This window comes from Lytechinus pictus, chromosome 6 (genome assembly GCF_037042905.1).
Source record: "Lytechinus pictus isolate F3 Inbred chromosome 6, Lp3.0, whole genome shotgun sequence".
NCBI lineage: Eukaryota > Metazoa > Echinodermata > Echinoidea > Temnopleuroida > Toxopneustidae > Lytechinus > Lytechinus pictus.
In genome coordinates, this window is record NC_087250.1 from 22,135,562 (window position 1) to 22,159,226 (window position 23,665).

General features: G+C 32.4%; 1 protein-coding gene across 1 annotated transcript; it reads right to left on the bottom strand.

The window, feature by feature from the left end:
- Positions 1-17,870: 17,870 nt before the first annotated feature.
- On the bottom strand, positions 17,871-18,257 carry LOC129263126 (uncharacterized). Its single transcript, XM_054901048.2, has one exon. It carries the CDS (start codon positions 18,255-18,257, stop codon positions 17,871-17,873), a length of 387 nt encoding a protein of 128 aa, XP_054757023.2.
- Between the last annotated feature and the right edge of the window lie 5,408 nt (positions 18,258-23,665).

Consider the following 23,665-nt stretch of genomic DNA (forward strand, 5'->3'; position numbering starts at 1 on the left):
CTTATTGTCAAATCTATAAAAAATGAAATTTTGTATAATTCAAACAATAAAGAACAAAAGAAATAGTGAGTGATGGACATCATCGACTGACTCACCTAGTTGTGCCTATCACCATTTTGTGAAAATTAGCGAAACCTTAAAATGTCATAACTTTTTTTATTTTACATCGAATTTTGACGAAATTTTCAGCATTATGCTACTTTGATTTGTATCTATTTATTCAAGTCAGCATTTTCCTGGGGTGAACTTGACCTTTAAAAAACATCTACATTGACATTATTATTACCATTGTTGTTGTTATAACTGTTATTATTTTTATTGTTGTTGTTGTTGCTGCTGCTTTTGTTATTTCATAGCAATGGAGTGCAGTGAACAAATATGTATTGCAATTCGCTTGAGTTGAAACTTTATGTAGTGTACTAGACATTCCTAGTTTCTTGTGGGTTATTAATGATAATAATGAGACATCACAAAAAAAGAAAGACAGAAATAAATATATAATTGATTATATAAAAAGACTGACCTTATGGATGCCAAAAAAAAACCATTAGCACTAATTTTACAAAGAAGTTTTAACGCAGCAGTTATTTTTTTTTTGAATATTTTTCTTATTAAAATTATCACTTGTTTCAAAGAAACATTGCCCTATTAAATATATGTTTGTTAAGATTGATGAACCGACATTTTGTAACTAGAATATAATTTAGAAACTAAATAAACGCGTCGTATTTCAGTCAAACGTAAGAGATGAAGTCTGTTTTTAAAATTCTGACATAAATTCTGGCGGACCAGAATTAAAGTTTTACATGGTCCAATATTTTACTTATACACTCTATCCCTGGATTGCCACGAAGATCCATGATTTATAGATAACATCATTCTTGGTTCAAATATTACACATTACCATTCAATTCATAGCTTTGAAGTGAAAACAAATTGGAGAAAATAAAGAATATTCTTACACCGCTCGAGGAAACCTAAAAATGTTGCTTCATAAATTCAGATTACCCATGGTATTTCAACATCAGCAAACAAACTCTCTTTATGAATTAATGATCAATAATTCCACCCTCTCTCCACCTCTTCCTTCGCGCGATCTCTCTCTCTCTTTCACTCTTAGATAAGTTAAAAATTATTATTTTATTATTATCATCGTTAATATCATTATTATCATCATTTGTTATCATTATTATTGTTACTATTATTATTTATTTATATTATTATTCATTATTATCATTGCTTGTTACTATTCATCATTATTATTATTATTATTTACTATCATCATTATTATAGTTGCTGTTGCTAATATTATTATTATTATATTCATTATTATTATTATAACTGATATATTATTGTTTTTGTTATTCAATATCAATACATTCAGTGAAAAAATGTATGTATTTCAATTTGCTTGATTTGAAACTTTATTTAGTATACTAGACATGCCTAGTAACTTGTTGGTTATTTTTCATAATGAGACAACACAAAAAATAAAGACAGAAATAAGTATATAATCGATTATATAATCACCAACAGATCTAGATGCTAAAATACCTAATCACCAATTTCACAGAGTAGTTTTAAAGCATCGTTTTCTTCTTTTAATATCGTTTTTAATAGAAATATTACTTGTTTGAAAGAATATTGCCCGATTGAATATATATTTCAGTAAAGATCAATGGACCTAATTTTTTTTAACTAGAATATAATATAGAAATTAAATAAACGTATCGCATTTCGATGTAAACAGTTCAGCGGCTTTAGGTTGTATTATAAAAGCACTTTTGGCAGACCAGAAACAAAAGTTCACATGTTCCAATGTTGTACACTTATGTCCCCTCCGATCCCCTGGAATGATACGAGAATCCATGAGTTAAAGATAACATTAATCCTTGGTTCAAACACTACAAAATACCATTCAATTCATAGCTATGATGTGAACACCAACTGGAGAAAATAAGAAACATTGGTACTCCGTTCCAGGAAACCTGAAAATTGCTTCAGATCTCACCCACATTGTTTCAAAATCGCCTAAATAAACTCTGTTTACGAATAATGATTCATATTTCCACCCTCTCCCCCTCTCTTATACAAGTTAAAGATCATTATTATTATTATTTTATTATCATTATTATTAGTAGGAGTAGTATTATAATTGTTATGATTTTCATTATTATTATTATTATTATTATCTATTACATTATTATTTTTATTTATTCATGTCATTATTCATTATTACTATTACTTGATACTATTTATTATTATCGTCATTTATTATTATTAAAATAATTATTTGTTATTATTAGTATTATTATTGCTATTTTTATTGCTGCTGTTGTTGTTGCTGTTGTTATTTCATAGCAATGCATTGCAGTGAAGCTATGTATTGCAATTCGCTTGAGTTGAAGCAGTATGTAGTGTATGAGACATGCCTTGTTTCTGTGATTTATTTATCATAACAATGAGACAACACACAAAATAAAGACAGAAATATGTATATAATCGATTATGTAATTTTCGACACCCTTATAATAATAATATTGTACTTATATAGCGCATAATATTCGTGATCTCTATGCGCTTAACAAATGAATTATTTATTACATAAGAAATCAAGCGAATGGATATTAAAATACCTAAGCACTAATTTCAGAAAGTAGTTTTAAAGTATCATCTTCTTTTCTTTAAATATCTTTTTTAAACAGAAAAATCACTTGTTTTAAAGAAATATTGCCATATTAAATAAATTATTGTAAAGATTGATGGACCGACATTTTGTAACTAAAATATAGTTTAGAAACTAATACATATATAATATTTCGGTTTCGACCAGGTGATTATAAATTTTGACATAAATTTTGGCGGACCAGTTTAAAGGTTTACATTGTATAATGTTGTACTCTAACATTCTATCTATCCCTGGAATGCCACGAAGATCCATGATTTAGATATAACATCATTCTTGATTCCACTAGCGTACCTACGGGGGGGGGGGGGGGGCAGGGGGGCAGTCTGCCCCCCCTGATGAGTCCCAACCCATGCAAAGTACGTATCCCTGCCCCCCTGACGAGCTTGAAAGACCTTTTTTGCTCCACCTGACGAGCTTGAAGACCTTTTTTTTTCTGGTACGAAATCCTATATTTGTGATTGAAGACCTTTTTTTTTTTTTTTTTTTTTTTTTTTGCTTGTCAAATTTTTTGGCGGACGGTTTTGCCCCCCCCCCCCTGTGGAAAATCCTAGGTACGCCACTGCTTGATTCAAATATTACACATTACCATTCAATTAATAGCTTTGATGTGAAAACAAATTGGAAAAAATGAATATTCCTACACCGCTCGGGAAACATAAAAATTTTGCTTTATAAATTCAGATTACCCATGGTATTTCAACATCACCAAACAAACTCTCTTTACGAATTAATGATCAATAATTGCACCATCTCCCCACCTCTTCCTTCGCGCTCTCTCTCTCTCTCTCTCTCTCACTCTTAGATTAGTAAAAATTATTATTATCATCATTAAGGTCATTATTATTATTATTTCTTATCATTATTATTGTTACTATTAGTATTTATTCATATTATTATTTATTATTACTATTACTGATTACTATTCATTAATATTAGTATTTACTATTATCATTATTGTAGTTTTTGTTGCTGTTATTATTATTATTATTATCTTCATTATTATGATTACAACTGATATTATTATTGCTTTTGTTATTTAATATCAATACATTCAGTGAAAAAAAATATATGTATTTCAATTTGCTTGAGTTGAAACTTGATGTAGTGTACTAGACATGCCTAGTGACTTGTGGGTTATTCATCATAATGAGACAACACACAAAATAAAAACAGAAATAAGTATATAATCGATTATGTAATTTTAGAAATTCTTATGGATAATGAAATACCTATGCACTAATTTCACAAGGTATTTTTAAAGCATCGTCTTCTTTGTATATATATTTTTTTTTTTCATAGAAATGTTACTTGTTACATAGAAATATCACCCAAATTAATATATTTTAGTAAAAACCATTAGACCAACAAATTTTAACTAGAATATAATTTGGAAAATAAAAAGTAAACTTGCATTTCGATGAAGATTGATAATTCTTGTGTTAAAAAATTGAAATAAAATTTTGGCGGACCAGAAACAAATGTTTATTTACATGGTCCAACGTTGTACTTTGACATTTAAATCTACTACGGAGCCCCTAAGTTGACATGTCATTATATTACTTTCGTAAGTCGTTCCCTCGACTTATTAACTCGTTACCACGACTTATAACTCGTTCCCTCGACTTACTAACTCGTTCCCTCGACTTACTAACTCGTTCCCACGACTTACTAACTCGTTCCCTCGACTTGAATGCGCAGCAGACCGGCAGGAAGTTGGTTGGATATTCAGGTTCGATATTCAAACGCCTGTGAAGCTGGACCAATATTCGATATTCGATATTCAAAAATTAGGGGTTTTGAAAGCTAACTAGGGGGTTTAACAGGTGCAGCAAGTCTCGGGCAACCATAAAAACACTGGCTTGCCCAAATACGAGGACATTTAGGGGACAAACGTCAGTGAATAAAAGGGCATGACATTTTTTTTTTCGAGGGGCCCCCAGGGATTTCCCGACGGCCTAGCCGGGGTAATGACGTATCCTAACTTGTAGAACTTTACTTGGGCAATCAGATAAACACTAGCATGACCCGGCGCATGCACATTTAGGGGGCAACTCGGTAAAGCATCTCATGAGCAGATCTTATTCATCTATTATACTCAGTCCTAATTCCTCCACCACTAAAATAGTTCCGAAAGAGTGATACATGTATTTTTCTTTTATTCGCACAAAATATGTTCAGTGGTTGCCCATTCTTTGTTTCTAGAATCAGTCTAATCATTATACATACTCTTTTTTGTAATCAGCTTACAACAAAAAATGAGAATGGGTTGGGTCGAATGAATATTTTCAGCCGTCTGTTGTATAGATCGTAATTTCTTGGAAAAAAAAGATGGGGGCGTATAACGATAGAAAACGTATTGTCAAAACATAAAATATGAGTATAAAGCTCCTATAATCTTCGAATGATTCTCAGGAGACTTTTTTTTTTGCATGTGTAGCCTTCAATTCAATTAATCAACAACGAGTTATACCCCTACAAAATAAACGTTTCATAAACTAAAATGTCTCTTTTAGACGATATCGCGTGACTAATTTCAAAGCTATTGATTGATTGATTGATTGATCGGCTAAATTTCCAAAGCGACTATAACATAATAAGAATTTAATTTCAAAATCATTTTTAAAGGCCAAAATTTTCTGGCTCGCTTCGCTCGCTGGCGACTTTTACAAATTTTTCCACATTTGCTATGTTGTGCTGCCTCAACATATTTCGTTTATTATCCGCAACTGCGTTGAACTTAATATAATATGCGGTGTATTTACCCGCAATTTGAAAAAAAAATGGCCATCTGCAATGTTTAAAAATATCACGAGGTTCCGGGGGCTCCGCCCCAGACCAGTGGTGGCACCAAAGGAGGAGGCCCCAGTGAGTTTCCCCCCTAAAAATTTTGGGGAAAAAATGTAAAGTGATTTCTCGAAAACTGTTTTTTGTTCTTTAAATTTTGAAAATGTTCTCATCCATTCACCGTAAACATTTAGCTCCCAACAATTTTGGTCACTAACATAAATCTTTGAGGTCATTATATAATATTCAAAATGTCGCTCGTGCTACGCGCTCGCAGTTACTAATAATGGAGATAAGTAAATTATTTGTTCACATTGGGCTTAAAATCCAATGTTATTAGAGTTTTCATTATTCGTTTTAGCGAGATACATATCCTACATATTCATAATTTTCATAAATGAAATATTTTCAGCGAATTAGATAGCCATTCAGTTCATGATTACAAAAAGTGCTTAGAACGTCCAGGTATCATCCCCGGATTTCAAAACTTTTCGCAATATAAATACCCTATATTATTATTATTATAGCACTGATCCCCCCAAAAAAGTTATACAACCGAGAACAAAAAAGAAATGATAAAAGGAAAGAAAGATGAAAGATATGATGTCATTTTTTGCATACCATTTTTTTTTCTCGCTCGCTCGAGACTTATTATTAAGCAAATTTTTGCTGCATGTGCCATGGTGTGCCCCCTCTTTTTGTTCTTATCACGCATTGAGCTTCGCCCTAATGCTCGGGGCACAATCATAAAACATCCTGTTCATACAATGATATGACCCCTCCGTTCTCCCTTCTCTTTCTCTCCCGTCCCCCTCCTTTTCTTTCCTATCTCTCCCTTTCGCTTCTCTCTCTTCTATTTTGTATTCTCTCTTTCCTTGTTTTTTTTTACTCTACCCACTGGCGGCACCAAGAGATAGGGGAAAAGTCAGGATTTTCCTTTAATTTTGTTAATTTGAGCCCCCTAAATGTTCATGCGCCGGGTCAAGCTAGTGTTTATCTCGTTGCCCGAGTCGAGTTCTACAAGTTAGGATACGTGGTTACCCCGGCTAGGCCGTCGGGATATCCCTGGGGGCCCCTCGGAAAAAAAAAAAAAAAAAAATGTCATGCCCTTTTATTCACTGACGTTTGTCCCCTAAATGTCCTCGTACTTGGGCAAGCCAGTGTTTTTATGGTTGTCCGAGACTTGCTGCACCTGTTTAACCCCCTAGTTAGCTTTCAAAACCCCTAATTTCTGAATATCGAATATCGAATATTGGTCCAGCTTCACAGGCGTTTGAATATCAAACCTAAATATCCAACCAACTTCCTGCCGGTCTGCTGCGCATTCAAGTTGAGGAAACGAGTTAGTAAGTCGTGGGAACGAGTAACAAACTTACAAGTCGAGGGAACGAGTTAGTAAGTCGTGGGAACGAGTTAGTAGGTCGTGGGAACGAGTTACAAACTTACAAGTCGAGGGAACGAGTTAGTAAATCGTGGGAACGAGTTATAAGTCGAGGGAACGAGTTATCAGTCGAGGGAACGAGTTATAAGTCGTGGTAACGAGTTAGTAAGTCGTGGTTACGAGTTAGTAAGTCGAGGGAACGACTTACGAAAAAAAATAATGACATGTCACCTTAGGGGCTCCGTAAGGCTCCGTACTTTGATGTGAAAACAAATGGAAGAAAATGAGGAACATTGGTACTCCGTTTCAGGAAACCTAACAATTGCTTCAGATCACCCACATTGTTTCAACATCGCTTAAACAAACTCTGTTACGAATAATGATCCATATTTGCCCCCCCCCCCCTCTCTCTCTCTCTCTCTCTCTCTCTCTTCCTCTCCCCCCTCTCTTAAAAGTAAAAAATCAATATTGTTATCATATTACTATTATTATAAACATTATCATTAATATTATTATTATCATCATTATTATTAATACATACTTATTATCATTATTATCATCATTAATATCATTTTTATTATTATTTCTTATCATTATTATTGTTACTATTATTATATCTTTATATTATTATTCATTATTACTATTGCTTATTACTATTTATTATCATTATTTACTATTATCATCATTATAGTTGTTGTGGCTGTTATTATTATCTTCATCATTATTATTACAACTGATATTATTGTTTTTTTTATAGCAATATTGCCCGAAATTGTATTTCAGTAAAGATCAATACTCCAAAATTATTTAAGTAGAATATAATTCAGAAACTAAATAAACCTATTGTATTTCGGTGTGTGTTGCTGTTGCTATTTTGGGTTTTATTTTGAAAAAAAAAAAATTTGCGGGCCAGAAACAAAGTTTTACATGGTCCAATGTTGGACTCTTATATCCCCTTTCCTGGATTGTCAGTAGGATCCATGTACTAAAGATAATAAAAATGAGACAGTACACAAAATAAAGACAGAAATAAGTATATAATCGATTATATACTCATCGACAAACCTTATGGATGCTAAAATACCTAAGCATTAATTTTACAAAGTAGTTTTAACGCATCATCTTTTTTTCTTTAAACATTTTTTTTAACGAAAATTTTATTTGCTTCAAAGAAATATAGCCATATTAAATAGATTATTGTAAAAATTGATGGACCGACATTTTGTAACTAGGATATAACTTAGAAACTAAATAAGCGTATTGTATTTGGGTTTCAGCAAGTAAATGACTTTTAAAGTCTGTAAACATAAAGTTTGGCGGACCAGAATTAAAGTTTTACATGATCCAATATTGTATTCTTATATCCTATCCCCTGGATTGCTACGAAGATCCATGATTTACCGATGACATCATCCTTGGTTCAACTGTTACACATTACCATTCAATTCATAGCTTTGATGTGAAAATAAATTGGAGAAAATAAAGAATATTCCTACACCGTTCGGGGAACCCTAAAAATGTTGCTTCATAAATTCAGATTACCCATGGTATTTCAACATCAGCAAACAAACTCTCTTTACGAATTAATGATCAATAATTGCACCCTCTCTCTCCCCCTCTTCCTTCGCGTGCTCTCTCTCTCTCTCTCACTCACACTTAGATTAGTTAAAAATTATTATTATCATCAATATCATTATTATTATAATTTCTTATCATTATTATTGTTACTATTATTATCTATTCATATCATTTTTCATTATTACTATTACTGATTACTATTCATTATTATTATTAATATTTACTATTATCATTATTGTAGTTGTTGCTGTTATTATTATTATTTTCATTACTATTATTACAACTGATATTAGTATTGTTTTGTTACTTTATAGCAATACATTAAGTGAAAAAATATATGTATTTCAATTTGCTGGAGTAAAACTTTACGTAGTGTACTAGACATGCCTAGTGACCTGGGTTTTTTTATCGTAATGAGACAGGTAAAAAAAATAAAGACAGAAATAAGTATATAATTTTAATTGATTGATTGGCCGATATGGCCTTTTATATGATAAAACAATATTTACAAATATTATACAGAGGCAAAGGGATAAAAAAGCAAAATACAATTTTAGAGATAACAATTACAACAAATGAAAGCACAACATACATGTACCGGATGCAGGGGACCAGCGAAGGCCGAAGGCCTATCAAGGCTAGTCCCCGAACATAGCAATAAATAAAGTATAAACCAATACAAAAAAAGGGCAAAAAACAATCGATTATATAAAAACCAACAGAACATATGGCAGCTGAATACCTAAACACCAATTTCACAAAGTGATTTCAAACAATCGTCTTCTTTGATTTTAATATCTTTTTTGAAACTTCTTTTTCAATAAAAATTTTACTTGTTCTAAAGAAATATCACCCGAATAAATACATTTCAGCAAAGATCAATTGACCCAAAAAAATTTAACTAGAATATAATTTATAAACAAAATAAATATAATGTATTTCGGTACCAACAGAATTGAATTAGAAAACATTTATTAAACAATTTTGGCGGACCAGAAGTAATGTTTTACAAGGTCCAATATCTTACTCTTACATCTTATCCCCTGGATTACCTCGAAGATCTATGATGATGTAAAGATAACATCATTCTTGATTCAAATATTACACATTTAGCATTCAATTCATAGCTTTGATGTTAAAAGAAACTGGAGAAAATAGAGAATATTCCTACACCGTTCGGGGAAACCTAAATATTGCTTCATAAATTCAGGTTGTTCATGGTATTTCAACATCACCAAACAAACTCTCTTTACGAATTAATGATCAATAATTGCACCCTCTCTCCACCTCTTCCTTCGCGCGCGCTCTCTCTCCCCCCCCCCCCTCTCTCTCTCTGTCTCTCACTCTTAGGTTAGTTTAAAATTATTATCATCATTAATATCGTTATTATTATTCCTTATCATCATTATTGTTTCTATTATTTATTTATTTATATTATTATTCATTATTTCTATTACTATTCATTATTATTAGTATTTATTATCATCATTGTAGTTTTTGTTGCTGTAAATATTATCATTATCTTCATAATCATTATTACAACTGATATTAGTATTGTTTTTGTTATTTCATAGCAATAAATTCAGTGAAAAAATATATATGCAGTTCAATTTGCTTGAGTTGAAACTTGATGTAGTGTACTAGACATGCCTAGTGACTTGTAGGTTATTTAACATGATGAGACAAGACACAAACTAAAGACAGAAATAAGTATATAATCGATTAAGTATACACTAACAAACATTATGGATGCTAAAATACCTAAGCGCAAACTTCACAAAGTAATTTTAAAGCATCGTCTTCCTTTACTTTAATATCTTTGAAATAAAATTAAATAAAATGTTATATGTTTCAAAGAAATATCGACCGAATAAACATATATTTTAGTAAAAATCAATACACCAAAATATCTTAACTAGAATAGATTTTAAAAAGTAAATTAACTAATTGTATTTCGGTTTCTCATCGCTACTTTTGAATTTACTTTTTTTGTTGAAACAATTTTGGCGGACCAGAAATAATGTTTCATAAGGTCCAATTTTATATTCTTGAATTCTATCCCCTGGCTGGATTACCATGAAGATCCACTATTTAGAGATAACATCAATTTTGTTCAAATACTACATATTAACAACCATAGCTTTGATGTGAAAACAAATTGTAGATAATAAAGAATATCCCTACACCGCTCGGGAAAACCTAAAAATGTTGCTTCAGAAATTCAGATTACCAATGGTATTCCAACATCACCAAACCCTCTTTACGAATTAATGACCAATAATTGCAACGGGGAGCTCCCCCTCTTCCTTCGCATGCGCGCTCTCTCTCTCTCTCACTCTTAGATTAGTTCAAAACTGTTATTATCATTATTAATATCATTATTATTATTATTATTTATTTTCATTATTATTGTTACTATTATTTATTTATCTATATTATTATTCATTATCACTATTACTTAATACTATAGGCGTTGTGGCGTGCGCCTGTAATCCAAGCTTTGTGCGGAAGTAACAAAGTGATGCAGAGCTTCGAGCCCTGGTCACGTCTTTCGGATGGTGACGTTAAAGGTCCGTCCCAGACGTAAATAATCATATCTAATTGACACACGTCTGACAAAACTTAAATACACACACTATTCATTATTATTTACTATTATCATTATTACAGATCTTGCTGTTATTATTATCTTCATTACCATTATTACAACTGATATTAGCATGGTTATTGCTATTTTGTAGCAATACATTCAGTGAGAAAATATATGTAATTCAATTTGCTTAAGTTGAAACGTCATGTAGTGTACTAGACATGCCTAGTGACTTGTAAGTTATTTACTATAATGAGACAACACAAAAAATAAAAACAGAAATAAGTATATAATCGATTATGTATACAATAACAAACATTATGGATGCTAAAACACCTAAGCACAAATTCCACAAAGTAATTTTAAAGCATCGTCTTCCTTTACCTTAATATCTTTTTAAAAAATTAATAAAAATGTCGTATGTTTTAAAGAAATATCGACCGAATAAACATTTATTTTAGAAAAATCAATTCACCAAAATATTTAACTAGAATAAATTTTAGAAATTAAATAAACTGATTGAATGTCGCGTTATCACTATGATACATTTTTACCTTTTTTAAAAACAATTTTAGCGGACCAGAAATAATGTTTCACATGGTCCAACATTATATTCTTACATCCTACCCCTGGATAGCCATGAAGATCCACTATGAAGAGATAACATCATTCTTGCTTCAAATACTACATATAACCATGCCTAGTGAATCATGAGATATTTATCATAAGGAGACCAAAAAAATAATAAAGACAGAAATTATATAATCGATCATATAAAACCTAACAGACCAAGAGGACACTAAAATACCTAAGCACCAATTTTACAAAGTAATTTTAAAGCATCGTCTTCCATTTTAAAATATTTTTTAAATATTTTTTAATAGCAATTATACTTGTTATGTTTTCAGAAATGTCACCCAAATAAATATATTTTAGTAAAAATCTTTAGACCAAATTTTTTTAACTAGAATATATCTTAGAAAGTAAAATTATTATTGTATTTTTGTATTTAACGTTGTTATCAATTTATAATATATATCTTATTACAATTTTGGCGGATCAGAAACAATGTTTCACTTGGTCCATTACTTCACTCCTACAGCTTATCCCCTTGATTGCCACGAAGATCCAAGTTCTAGAGATAACATCATTCTTGGTTCAAATATTACACATTGCCATTTAACTCATTGCTCTGATGTAAAAGCAAATTGGAGAAAATAAAGAGTATTCCGTCACCTTTCGGGGAAACTCAAAAATTGCTTCAGAAGTTCAGATAATCCATGGTATTTCAACAACACCAAACAAACTCTCTTTACGAATTAATGATCAATAATTCTCTTCCTTCGCGCTGTCTCTCTCACGCTTAGATTAGTTGAAATTATTACCAATATTATCATCATTAATATCATTATTATTTCTTATCATTATTATTGTTAGTATTATCATTTATTTATGATATTTATTATAACAATTACTTATTATTACAACTAGGCGTTGTGGCGTGCGCCTGTAATCCAAGCTATGTGGGGAAGTTACGAAGTGATGCAGAGGTTCGAGCCCTGGTCACGTCTTCCGTATGGTGACATTAAAGGTCGGTCCCAGACGTAAATAATCATATCTGATTGATACACGTCTGACAAAACACATAATACACACACACACACAAACTATTCATTTTATTGTTTACTATTATCATTACTATAGATGTTACTGTTATAATTATTATCTTCATTACTATTATTATAACTTGTATTAGTATTGTATTTATTATTTTCTAGCAATACATTCAGTGAGAAAATATATGTATTCCAATTTGCTTGAGTTGAAACTTCGTGTAGTGTACTAGACATGCCTAGTGACTTGTGGGTTATTTATCATAATGAGGACAACAACAAAATAAAGACAGAAATAAATATATAATCGATTATATAAACAGCAACGGACGCTATGGATGCTAAATACCTAGGCACCAATTTCACAAAGTAATTTTAGAGCATCGTCTTCTTCTATTTTAATATTTGTTTTAAATATTTTTTTTTCGATTGGAAAGGTTACTTGTTTCAAAGAAGAACTGCCCGAATAAATATATCTTAGTAAAGATCAATAGACAAAAAATTATAACTAGAATATAATTTAAAAGCTTAAAAGTATAGTATTTTGGTACACTTATTGCTTAATTTATGCTCTAACTTATTTATAAACACAATTTTGGCGGACCAGAGATGTTATACATGGTCCAATATTTATATTCTTACATCTCATCCCCTAGCTTTTAACTAGAATATAAATTTGAAATAAAATAAACCTATCGTATTTCGGTACATAGGCGCCTACATTAGTTGCTGGGCGTTGTGGCGTGCGCCTGTAATCCAAGCTATGTGGGGAAGTTACAAATTGATGCAGAGGTTCGAGCCCTGGTCACGTCTTTCGGATGGTGACGTTAAAGGTCGGTCCCAGACGTAAATAATCATTTCTGATTGATACACGTCTGACAAAAAACTCAAATACACACGCTTTTACTTTCAAAACAGTTTTGGCGGACCAGAATTACTGTTTTACATGGTCCATTGTTTTACTCTTAATTCTATCCCCTGGATTGCCATGAACAACCATGATTTAGAAACATCATCCTTACTTCATATATTACATATTACCGTTCAATTCATTGCTTTGATGTGAAAACAAATTGTAGAAAATAAAGAATATTCCTACACCTATCGGGGAAACCAAAATTTTGCTTCATAAATTCAGGTTGTTCATGGTATTTCAACATCACCAAACAAACTCTCTTTACGAATTAATGATCAATAATTGCACACTCTCTCCACCTCTTCATTCGCGCGCGCTCTCTCTCTCTCTCTCTCTCCCCCCTCTCTCTCTGTCTCTCACTCTTAGGTTAGTTTAAAATTATTATTATCATCATTAATATCGTTATTATTATTTCTTATCATCATTATTGTTTCTATTATTTATTTATTTATATTATTTATTTATTTATACTATTTATTTATTTATATTATTATTCATTATTACTATTACTATTCATTATTATTAGTATTTATTATTATCATTGTTGTAGTTTTTGTTGCTGTAAATATTATTATCTTCTTAATCATTATTACAACTGATGTCATTATTGTTGTTGTTATTTCATAGCAATATATTCAGTGAAAAAATATATATGTATTTCAATTTGCTTGAGTTGAAACGTTATATAGTGTACTAGACATGCCTAGTGACTTGTAGGTTATTTACCATAATGAGACAACACAAAATAAAGACAGAAATAAGTATATAATCGATTATGTATACACTAACAAACATTATGGATGCTAAAATACCTAAGCACAAATATCACAAAGTAACTTTAAAGCATTGTTTTCCTTTACCTTAATATCTTTAAAAAGATTGAATGAAAATGTCGTATGTTTCAAAGAAATATTGACCGAATGAACAGTTATTTAAGTAAAGAACAATACACCAAAATCTTTTAACTAGAATAGATTTTAGAAACTAAATAAACTCATTGTATTTCGTTTTTATATCGCTATGATACTTTTTCACTTTTTTAAAAACAATTTTGGCGGGCCAGAAATAATATTTCACATGGTCCAATATTATATTCTTACATTCTATCCCCTGGATAGCCATGCAAATCCACTATTTAGAGATAACATCAATTTTGCTACAAATACCACATATTAGCATTTAGTTCATACAGTTGTGCTCAGAAGTATTCATACCCCTTGGAAAATCAGTTTTTTGCATTAAAAAAAAAATAAGAGTAGAAATGGAGTCAGTTACAAATCAGTCAAATACATTTAGGTATCATGTACAAAAGCATGCCATTTTTATTTTCACCTCATTTGCATATCGAAAAGCTCCATCTTCATTTCATCAGACAGGTCTCCTTTACAAAGATACCATTGATGTTCATGAGGTAAAGGCTGGTGAAACGAAGTCTTTGGTTCATGCCAACTCAGAATTGTTAATCTCTACAGACCACCATACTCCGAGAATCACCGCATCCCAATTTCTACGTTCTTATCTGAATTCAGCGAGTTTATTCAACCACACCTGATGTCAAACATTCCTATAATTTTGACTGGGGACTATAACATTCATGTTGATGTTATTGATAATTATGACTCAAGATTGTTTCGAGATTTGTTAGAATCTCTTGGATGTGTTTAACATGTTAAAGTAGCTACTCGTGTATCAGGTCATACCATAGATTTGATCATTACTCGACAGTCTGATGACATTGTTTTAGAGCCACCTTGGTCGGACTCCTTGGTGTCTGATCACATGTCCATTTTCTGTACCCTTAATGTTTGTAGAACTCCTTTGCCAGTGAATAAGGTGTCATATAGGAAGCTATCCAATGTTAGATTAGATGCACTTAATAATGACCTTGCCTCATCTGAACTTTGTTTAAATCCACCTGATTCTCTTGATGACCTAACCTCATCATATGATTTTACTTTAATACGGTCTATCCTTGATAAACATGCCCCTATGTGCTTAAAGAGTGTTAATAGTCGTCCTAGAGTTCCATGGTTTACCGATGGTATAAGGATGGGAAAGAAGAAGAGAAGAAAGGCTGAAAGGAAATGAAGAAAATCAAAATCTGTCTCTGACCTTAATGCTTTTAAGACAGCTAGAAATAGGACATTATACGTAATGAATAAGGCTCGTTCTAAGTATTACACTGACTGTATCACTGATAATAGCTCAAACCAAAAGAAACTCTTTGGCATAACAAAGTCTTTACTAAACATGAAAAAGAGTGATCTTGTCATACCTCCTAGTGTTGACAACTATGATTTTGTTACTGGACTAGGAAACTTTTTTGAACAAAAAGTAGTAAAAATTCACTGTGAAATTGAATCATTGTTACATGAAGAGCAGGTCGGTGTTGATGGTTCGCAGGGATGCTTTTCTGCTTCTAACCAGCACGTACTCTCGAGCTTCAAGTTACTATCACTAAGTGATGTTAGGAAAATTGTTATGAACCTCAGTAAAAAATCATGTTCCCTCGATCCAATGCCAACAAATGAAGATTGGTTGTTGAATGTCTAGATACCTTACTACCTGTGCTTACAAAAATCATAAATCTGTCATTACATGATGCCAAGTGTTATTCGGGTTGGAAGCTAGCGTTAGTTAGGCCTGTGCCAAAGAAACCTAATTCAGAAGTAAACTTCAATAACTTCAGGCCAATAAGTAACCTTCAATATGTGTCAAGTTGGTTGAAGGGGCAGTTACTGCCCAAATTCAGGAACACCTCGATCGTAACAACCTCTTCCCCTTAACACAGTCAGCTTACAGGAAGTTTCACAGTACAGAAACAGCCCTACTAAAAGTTAAGAAGGATTTACTAATGGCTATGAACCAACAGAAAGTTACCTTTTTAGTACTCTTAGACCTTAGTGCTGCGTTCGACACTATTGACCATAGTATACTTGCTGAAATATAAGAAATTGATTTTGGGATAACAGACTCTGCTTTGTCTTGGTTGCAGTCTTACCTTTCCGATAGGCAGCAACAAATATCAATTGGTGACATTACCTCAAAGAAATTTGACGTTAGATGGGGTATTCCCCAAGGGTCCAGGCTCGGACCTCTCCTTTTTTCCCTCTATTCTAGTAGACTTTTTCGGTTATCAAAGCACACTCTGAAAAAATATCTTGTCACTGTTATGCAGATGACACTCAATTATACATTTCCTTCAGCCCAGTCAGGGAACAAGAACAGTCCTGTGTTTTTGGCTCTTGAACACTGCCTACAGGAACTTCGTAGATGAATGTTGAGCAGTAAGTTGAAACTCAATGATAGCAAAACTGAGTTTCTTATCATTGAAACACCTAGACAAGTGTCTAAACTAAATATAGATTGCATAACAGTTGGAAATACTGTAGTCAAGCAGACCAGGGTTGCTAAAACCGTTGGTGTCTGGTTTGACTCGCAGCTAAACATGGAAACCCACATATCCAAAACATGCAAAACTGCCTTCTATCATCTCTACAACTTACGTCATATCCGGAAATATCTAAACAGCACATCTATCAATACACTGGTCCATGCATTTGTAACAAGCAAATTGGATTATTGTTACAGACTACTTTTTGGCTTACCAGATTCTCAGATAAACAAATTACAGCGTGTTCAAAATGCATGTGCCAGACTCATTTGTAATTCCCCCAAATTTTCCCATGTAAGGCCCCTACTCCAAGATCTACATTGGCTTCCAGTACGTCAGAGAATCAAATTCAAAATAATGCTCCTAACATATAAAATACTACATCACATGGCCCCCACCTATCTCAGTGAACTCCTTAAATTAAAACCACCCACCCAGTCTTACAGGCTTCGTAGTTCCCATGACACAATGCTCCTCAGTCTCCCACCATGTAAAACAAAGATTACACTAGGTGACCGTGCCTTTATCAGTGCTGCACCCAAACTCTGGAATCGTCTCCCTTCCTCAATAAGAAATGCATCCTCTGTCAACTTATTTAAAACTAAACTGAAATCCCACCTCTTTCAAGAGAGTGTTTGATAAGTCACTTTTTTGTTATGTATTTTGTAGAAATAATTAATCTTTACTTATTTTTCTTCGATTAATTTAGCGAGCTTAAATTTACTTCTAAATTTTTTGCGTATCCTGTTAATACTTGTTTTTCTGCATGCTTATCTGCTATGTATTGTAATGCGCAGTTGAGTATATCCAAGTAGAAATTGTGCAATATAAATTTACAATTATTATTAGTATTATCAGACCAAAGAACAGACCTCCAAAACGTTTCATCCTTTCCCAGATGTCTTCTGGCAAAGTCCAAACGTGATCATGTGTGGTTGGGTTTTAGGAGAGGAGTCTTCCGTGGCCGTCGTCCATTCAATCCTGCCTTATTCAAGGTCCTCTGGATGGTTTGCCTCGAGACCTTGGTCCCTTGGCCATTGAGATCTTTCAGCATCTCCTTTGTGGTGATTCTGGGGTTGACAGCAGCAGCTCGAACTAAACATCTCGCTTGCCTTGCAGAGACTTTGGGCTTCCGTCCAGGTCTTTTAAGGTTCTCCACTTTGTTAAAAGTCTTGAGCTTCCTGATGATGCTCTGGACAGTAGCCACATGAACCTCAAAACGCTTGGATATTGCCTTGTAGCCCAAACCATCTTTGTGAGCATTCACTATTTGTGATCTCAGATCGTCACTAAGTTCCTTTCGCTTGACCATGATGAAGTTTAAGCCGATTCCGATGAATTGACAAATATCTTGCCACTGATTCTCAATTTATAGAACCACTAAAGTTTCTGGAATTCAAAGACTTTGATTTTCTCAACAAAATTTCATTTCAAAAAGGCAAAACGCCCCCCTCCCCCAATCTTTAATTGAATTGATTTTTAATCAATTTCATCAACATGGCAACTAACATCTGGACAAACCTCAGAAAATTGAAGATTTCTGAGATCTAAGGAACTTCCTCTTTCTGGATACCATGCAACATGGCTTAAATTCTTTTGTATTCATGTCTGGCATTATAGGGTCCAGCTTGAAACCATATGGGGGTAGTAAAATATTTGAACTATGAAATATATGGTGTCTTATAATTGAGAAAGACAGGGGTATGAATACTTTTGAACATTAGAAAATTCAGAAAAGTCATCTTCTCTATTATTATGCAAATGAGATGAAAATAAAATCAGCATGCTTTTGTAGATAATGTCTATTAGTATATAACTACTATGCAAGTTATCCAAGTTCTGCTTTCATTTTTATGAAAAGTGCAAAAAACACATATTTTCCTAGGGGTATGAATACTTCTGACCACAACTGTAGCTTTGATGTGAAAACAAGTTGAAGAAAATAAAGAATATCCCTACACCGTTCGGGGAAACCTAAAAATGTTGCTTCAGAAATTCAGATTACTAATGGTATTTCAACATCACCAAACAAACTCTATTTACGAATTAATTATCAATAATTGCACCCTCTCTCCCCCCTCTTCCTTCGCGCGCGCGCTCTCTCTCTCTCTCACTCTTAGATTAGTTAAAAAGTATTATTATTATCAATAATATCAATATTATTATCATTTCTTATCATTACTATTGTTACTTATTTTTATTTATTTATATTATTTTTTATTATAACTATTACTGATTGCTATTCATAATTATAAGTTTTTACTATTATCATTATTGTAGTTTTAGTGGCTATTATTATTATTATAATTATCTTCATTATTATTTTTACAACTGATTTTATTATTGTTTTTGTTATTGTATAGCAATACATTCAGTGAGGAAATATATGTATTTCATTATGCTTGAGTTTATAAAGAAAGAAATGAGTATATAATCGATCATAAAATCACCAATAGACCTTATGGATGCTAAAATACCTAAGCACCAATTTCACTAAGTAGTTTTAAAGCATCGTCTTTTCTATTTAAATGTCTCTTTTTTACTATAATTTTTAATGGAACTTTTACTTGTTCCAAAGAAATACGGTCCGAATAAATATATTTTAGTAAAGATAAATACACCAAAAAAAAATAACTAGAATAGAATTTAGAAATTGAATAAACCAATTGTATTTCAGAACGTAGCGTTGGCTATATATTAGTGTTTGTTCTTGAAAAGAAAAATTGACGGACCAAGAATGTTTTACATGATCCAATATTTTACTCTTAAATTCTATCCTCTGGATTGCCACAAAGATTGATTATTTAGTGATAACATCATTCTTGATTCAAATACTACATATTACCATTCAATTTATTGCTTTCATGTGAAAACAAATTGGAGAAAATAAAGAATATCCCTACACCGTTCGGGGAAACCTGAAAATGTTGCTCCATAAATTCAGATTACCCATGGTATTTCAACATCACCAAACGAACTTTCTTTACGAATTAATGATCAATAATTGCACCCTCTCTCCCCCTCTTCCTTCGCGCGATCCCTCTCTCTCTCACTCTTAGATTAATTAAAAATTATTATTGTCATCATTTATATCATTATTATTATTTCTTATCATTATTATTGTTACTATTAGTATTTATTCATATTATTATTTATTATTACTATTACTGATTACTATTCATTAATATTAGTATTTACTATTATCATTATTGTAGTTTTTGTTGCTTTTATTACTATTATTATTATCTTCATTATTATGATTACAACTGATATTATCATTGCTTTTGTTATTTTATAGCAATACATTCAGTGAAAAAAAAATATATGTATTTCAATTTGCTTGAGTTGAAACTTTATGTAGTGTACTAGACATGCCTAGTCACTTGTGGGTTATTCATCATAATGAGACAACACACAAAATAAAGACAGAAATAAGTATATAATCGATTATGTAATTTTCAAAACTCTTATGGATAATAAAATACCTATGCACTAATTTCACCAAGTATTTTTAAAGCATCGTCTTTTTTCTATATATATTTTTTTTTTTAATAGAAATGTTACTTGTTCCATAGAAATATCACCCCAATTAATATATTTTAGTAAAAACCATTAGACCAACAAATTTTAACTAGAATATAATTTGAAAAAAAAATAATCATATAGTATTTCGATGGTAATAATGTTAGTTTTCTATATTTAAATTAGACTTATAATTTTGGCGGACCAGAAAGATTTACTTCCATGGTCCAATGTTGTACTCTTACATTCTATCATTGTGCGGAGCCCGTATGGTGACATGTCATTATTTCAAATTACAAGTCGTTCCCTCGACTTACTTGCCACATTTCGCAATAACGATTGGTGTATTTTTAGACTTATCTAAAGCATTCGATTGTATAGACCATAATATTTTAATTGATAAGCTATCATCATACGGGTTTAGAGGGACAGTATTGAAGTGGTTAATCAGTTACTTAAGAAATCGAAAACAATGTGTATGCATCAACAAAATTCATTCAGACTTTCAGGACATTAGAGTAGGGGTACCCCAGGGGTCTAACCTAGGCCCTCTTCTTTTTATATTGTACATCAATGACCTGCAACATGTAAGTAATATTTTAACTACTACCTTATTTGCAGACGATACAAGTTTATTTTTATCTGGTAAGGATCCCATTCAATTAAATAATATTTTAAATTCTGAAATGGAAAAAGTTCACATGTGGTTCCAAGCCAACAGACTACAAATTAACACTAAGAAGACATCTTTTATGATTTTTAAGCCTAAAAATAAGAAAATTGAAGAAAACTCAATAAAATTATATATAAATGATTTTGAAATTCAGAAAGTGCAATATACGAAATTCCTAGGTGTCACAATTGACGATAGCATGAGTTGGAAACAACATGTAAATAATATTTCTATGAAGATTTCTCAAACCATTGGTGTACTTAATAGAATCAAAGGTGACTTACCATTGCATATTCGTGTTCAATTATACAATACAATGATACTCACGCATCTCAGCTATTGCAATATCGTATGGGGGGACTGTGCAAATTATTTAAAGCTACAATTATTTCGCTTACAAAAACGGGCAATAAGAATAATAACAAATTCCCCATATTTAGCTCACTCTCATCAATTATTCCGTAAATTAAAGATTCTAAAAATTTATGATATACATACCCTTCACACTGCAATTTTTATGTTTTCATACTACAAGAATCAGTTGCCTGACACATTTAACAGTTATTTTAAAACAAATCGCAGTGTAAACAAATATAATACGAGAAATTCTGATAATTTATACATTCCTTTTTACCGCTTTTCTTTCTCAAGAACCGTCATAAGTTATAGTGGACCACTCATATGGAACAGTTTGCCCCCTGAAATAAAAGAAAGTCCTTCGCTAAATTCATTTAAAGTAAGATTTAAGTCTTACCTTCTAAATATGTATACTTCACCATGTTCTCAGTGAATAAGCTTGCTTGCTTTTATGTGTATGTTTTTTAAACATATTTTTTTGTAATGTAGTTGTTATTTTTTTTCTTCAAAATTTTCATTAGTTTGTTGATTTCGTTTATTTTGAAATGTGTGTTTCTTGCAATCTAATCAATTGATTGCAGGATGGTCTTTTTTCGGGAATGAATGTTAATCAGGGAGTAGCCTAGATAGGTCTATTTGGCTTTTGCTATCCCCCCACATCGCATTCATTACCCTATGTATTTTGTTATTTTTGTTAATTTGTCATTTTACTATATTCATTACTCCTTTACTCCTTTACTATGGAATCATTTTGATTGATCTCGATATATTGTATCTTGTATGTTTTTTACAGATGTGAAATAAATGAATTTGAATTTGAATCCCCACGGACGCTAATATGAGGGTCCCCTAACACAAAAGTTGACGCTTAATCATTCACTTGATTTTTAAGATTGATTCTACATTATAGTCAATGCAATCAAACGTAGAAAACTGCTCTACAATCAATGCTAAGATTTGTGTTTGGTTACAGGGGGGTTACAGGCCCCACAGATCTGCTTTTCGTGTGCAAAATTCTTTCCCGCGACACCCGCGCGCCATACATGCATGTATTACGACTGATGGCTGGAGATATTCGAAATGCAGGACCTAAAATAGAATATGACATGGATAAGAAAGTGGTTTTTCAAACAAGTCGAGTACATATTGAGCGAGGAAAAACTTACTAAATTAAGGCTTAGATATAGATCATTACAGTCCATCGAATCGATATTGCATTTAATGTGGATTATTGGTGGATGACTGGCAATTGATTCCATGGGTCAGATCACCTCTCCAGCCGAACCCATTTCGCATATGTACACAGCGTATGCAATACGTTTGAAAATGCGGGTTTCTTTTGTTCACTCCTTCTACACAAACGATACGCCTCTAGCACACGATGTAAAGGGTATTATGTTTTACTTTCCTCAGAAATGGGGGGTTAGATTCAAATTTCGGGGGGACCACTTCCATTGATGAGTGGATATCAGGCACGACCATGGGGTTTCGAAAAGTACCCTGAACAAGGGAAGCAAGTCTTTTCCAGATTATGAAAATGCATTTTTTAACAATTATTTGGCTTGTGAAACCCTACAAGTATTGGAAGTATGTCCCTTTTTTCAGTATTTTAATCATCGTTTTTGACACCTTTATAACGTTACATAGGCCTATACGTAACGTACTTACCTGACTCTTTCCCTTTTTACGCGTTGTTGCGCCTGGTATCCACTCTTCAATGAAAGTGGGCCCCCTGGGCGGCCTCTCGAGCTCTGGGAGGAACCAAATGTGGATTTAGAAAGTCGTCCTAAATCGGATATATCGCTGTTACCATAGTAGCAACCAGAATTTTGCACACGAAACGCAAATTGAATGTTTCCGTTCAAGATGCGAAACGAAAAAAAAATCTCATGTCACACAATTTGCATTGCAGGACAGAGTTTTAAGACCATGACGACGGGCCCAAAAGTCTCTTCCAAATTCAACTAACGTCGTAAATAAGCGTTCGCGTTCTTCCAACGAAAGGTCTGGACTAACTCGTTACCACGACTTATAGCTCGTTCCCTCGACTTACTAACTCGTTCCCACGACTTACTAACTCGTTCCCTTGACTTGAATGCGCAGCAGCCCGGCAGGAAGTTGGTTGGATATTCAGGTTCGATATTCAAACGCCTGTGAAGCTGGACCAA

Coding starts and splice junctions, on each gene's coding strand:
- LOC129263126 (XM_054901048.2), bottom strand. CDS start 18,257: ATGGTCAAGCGAAAGGAACTTAGTGACGATCTGAGATCACAAATAGTG.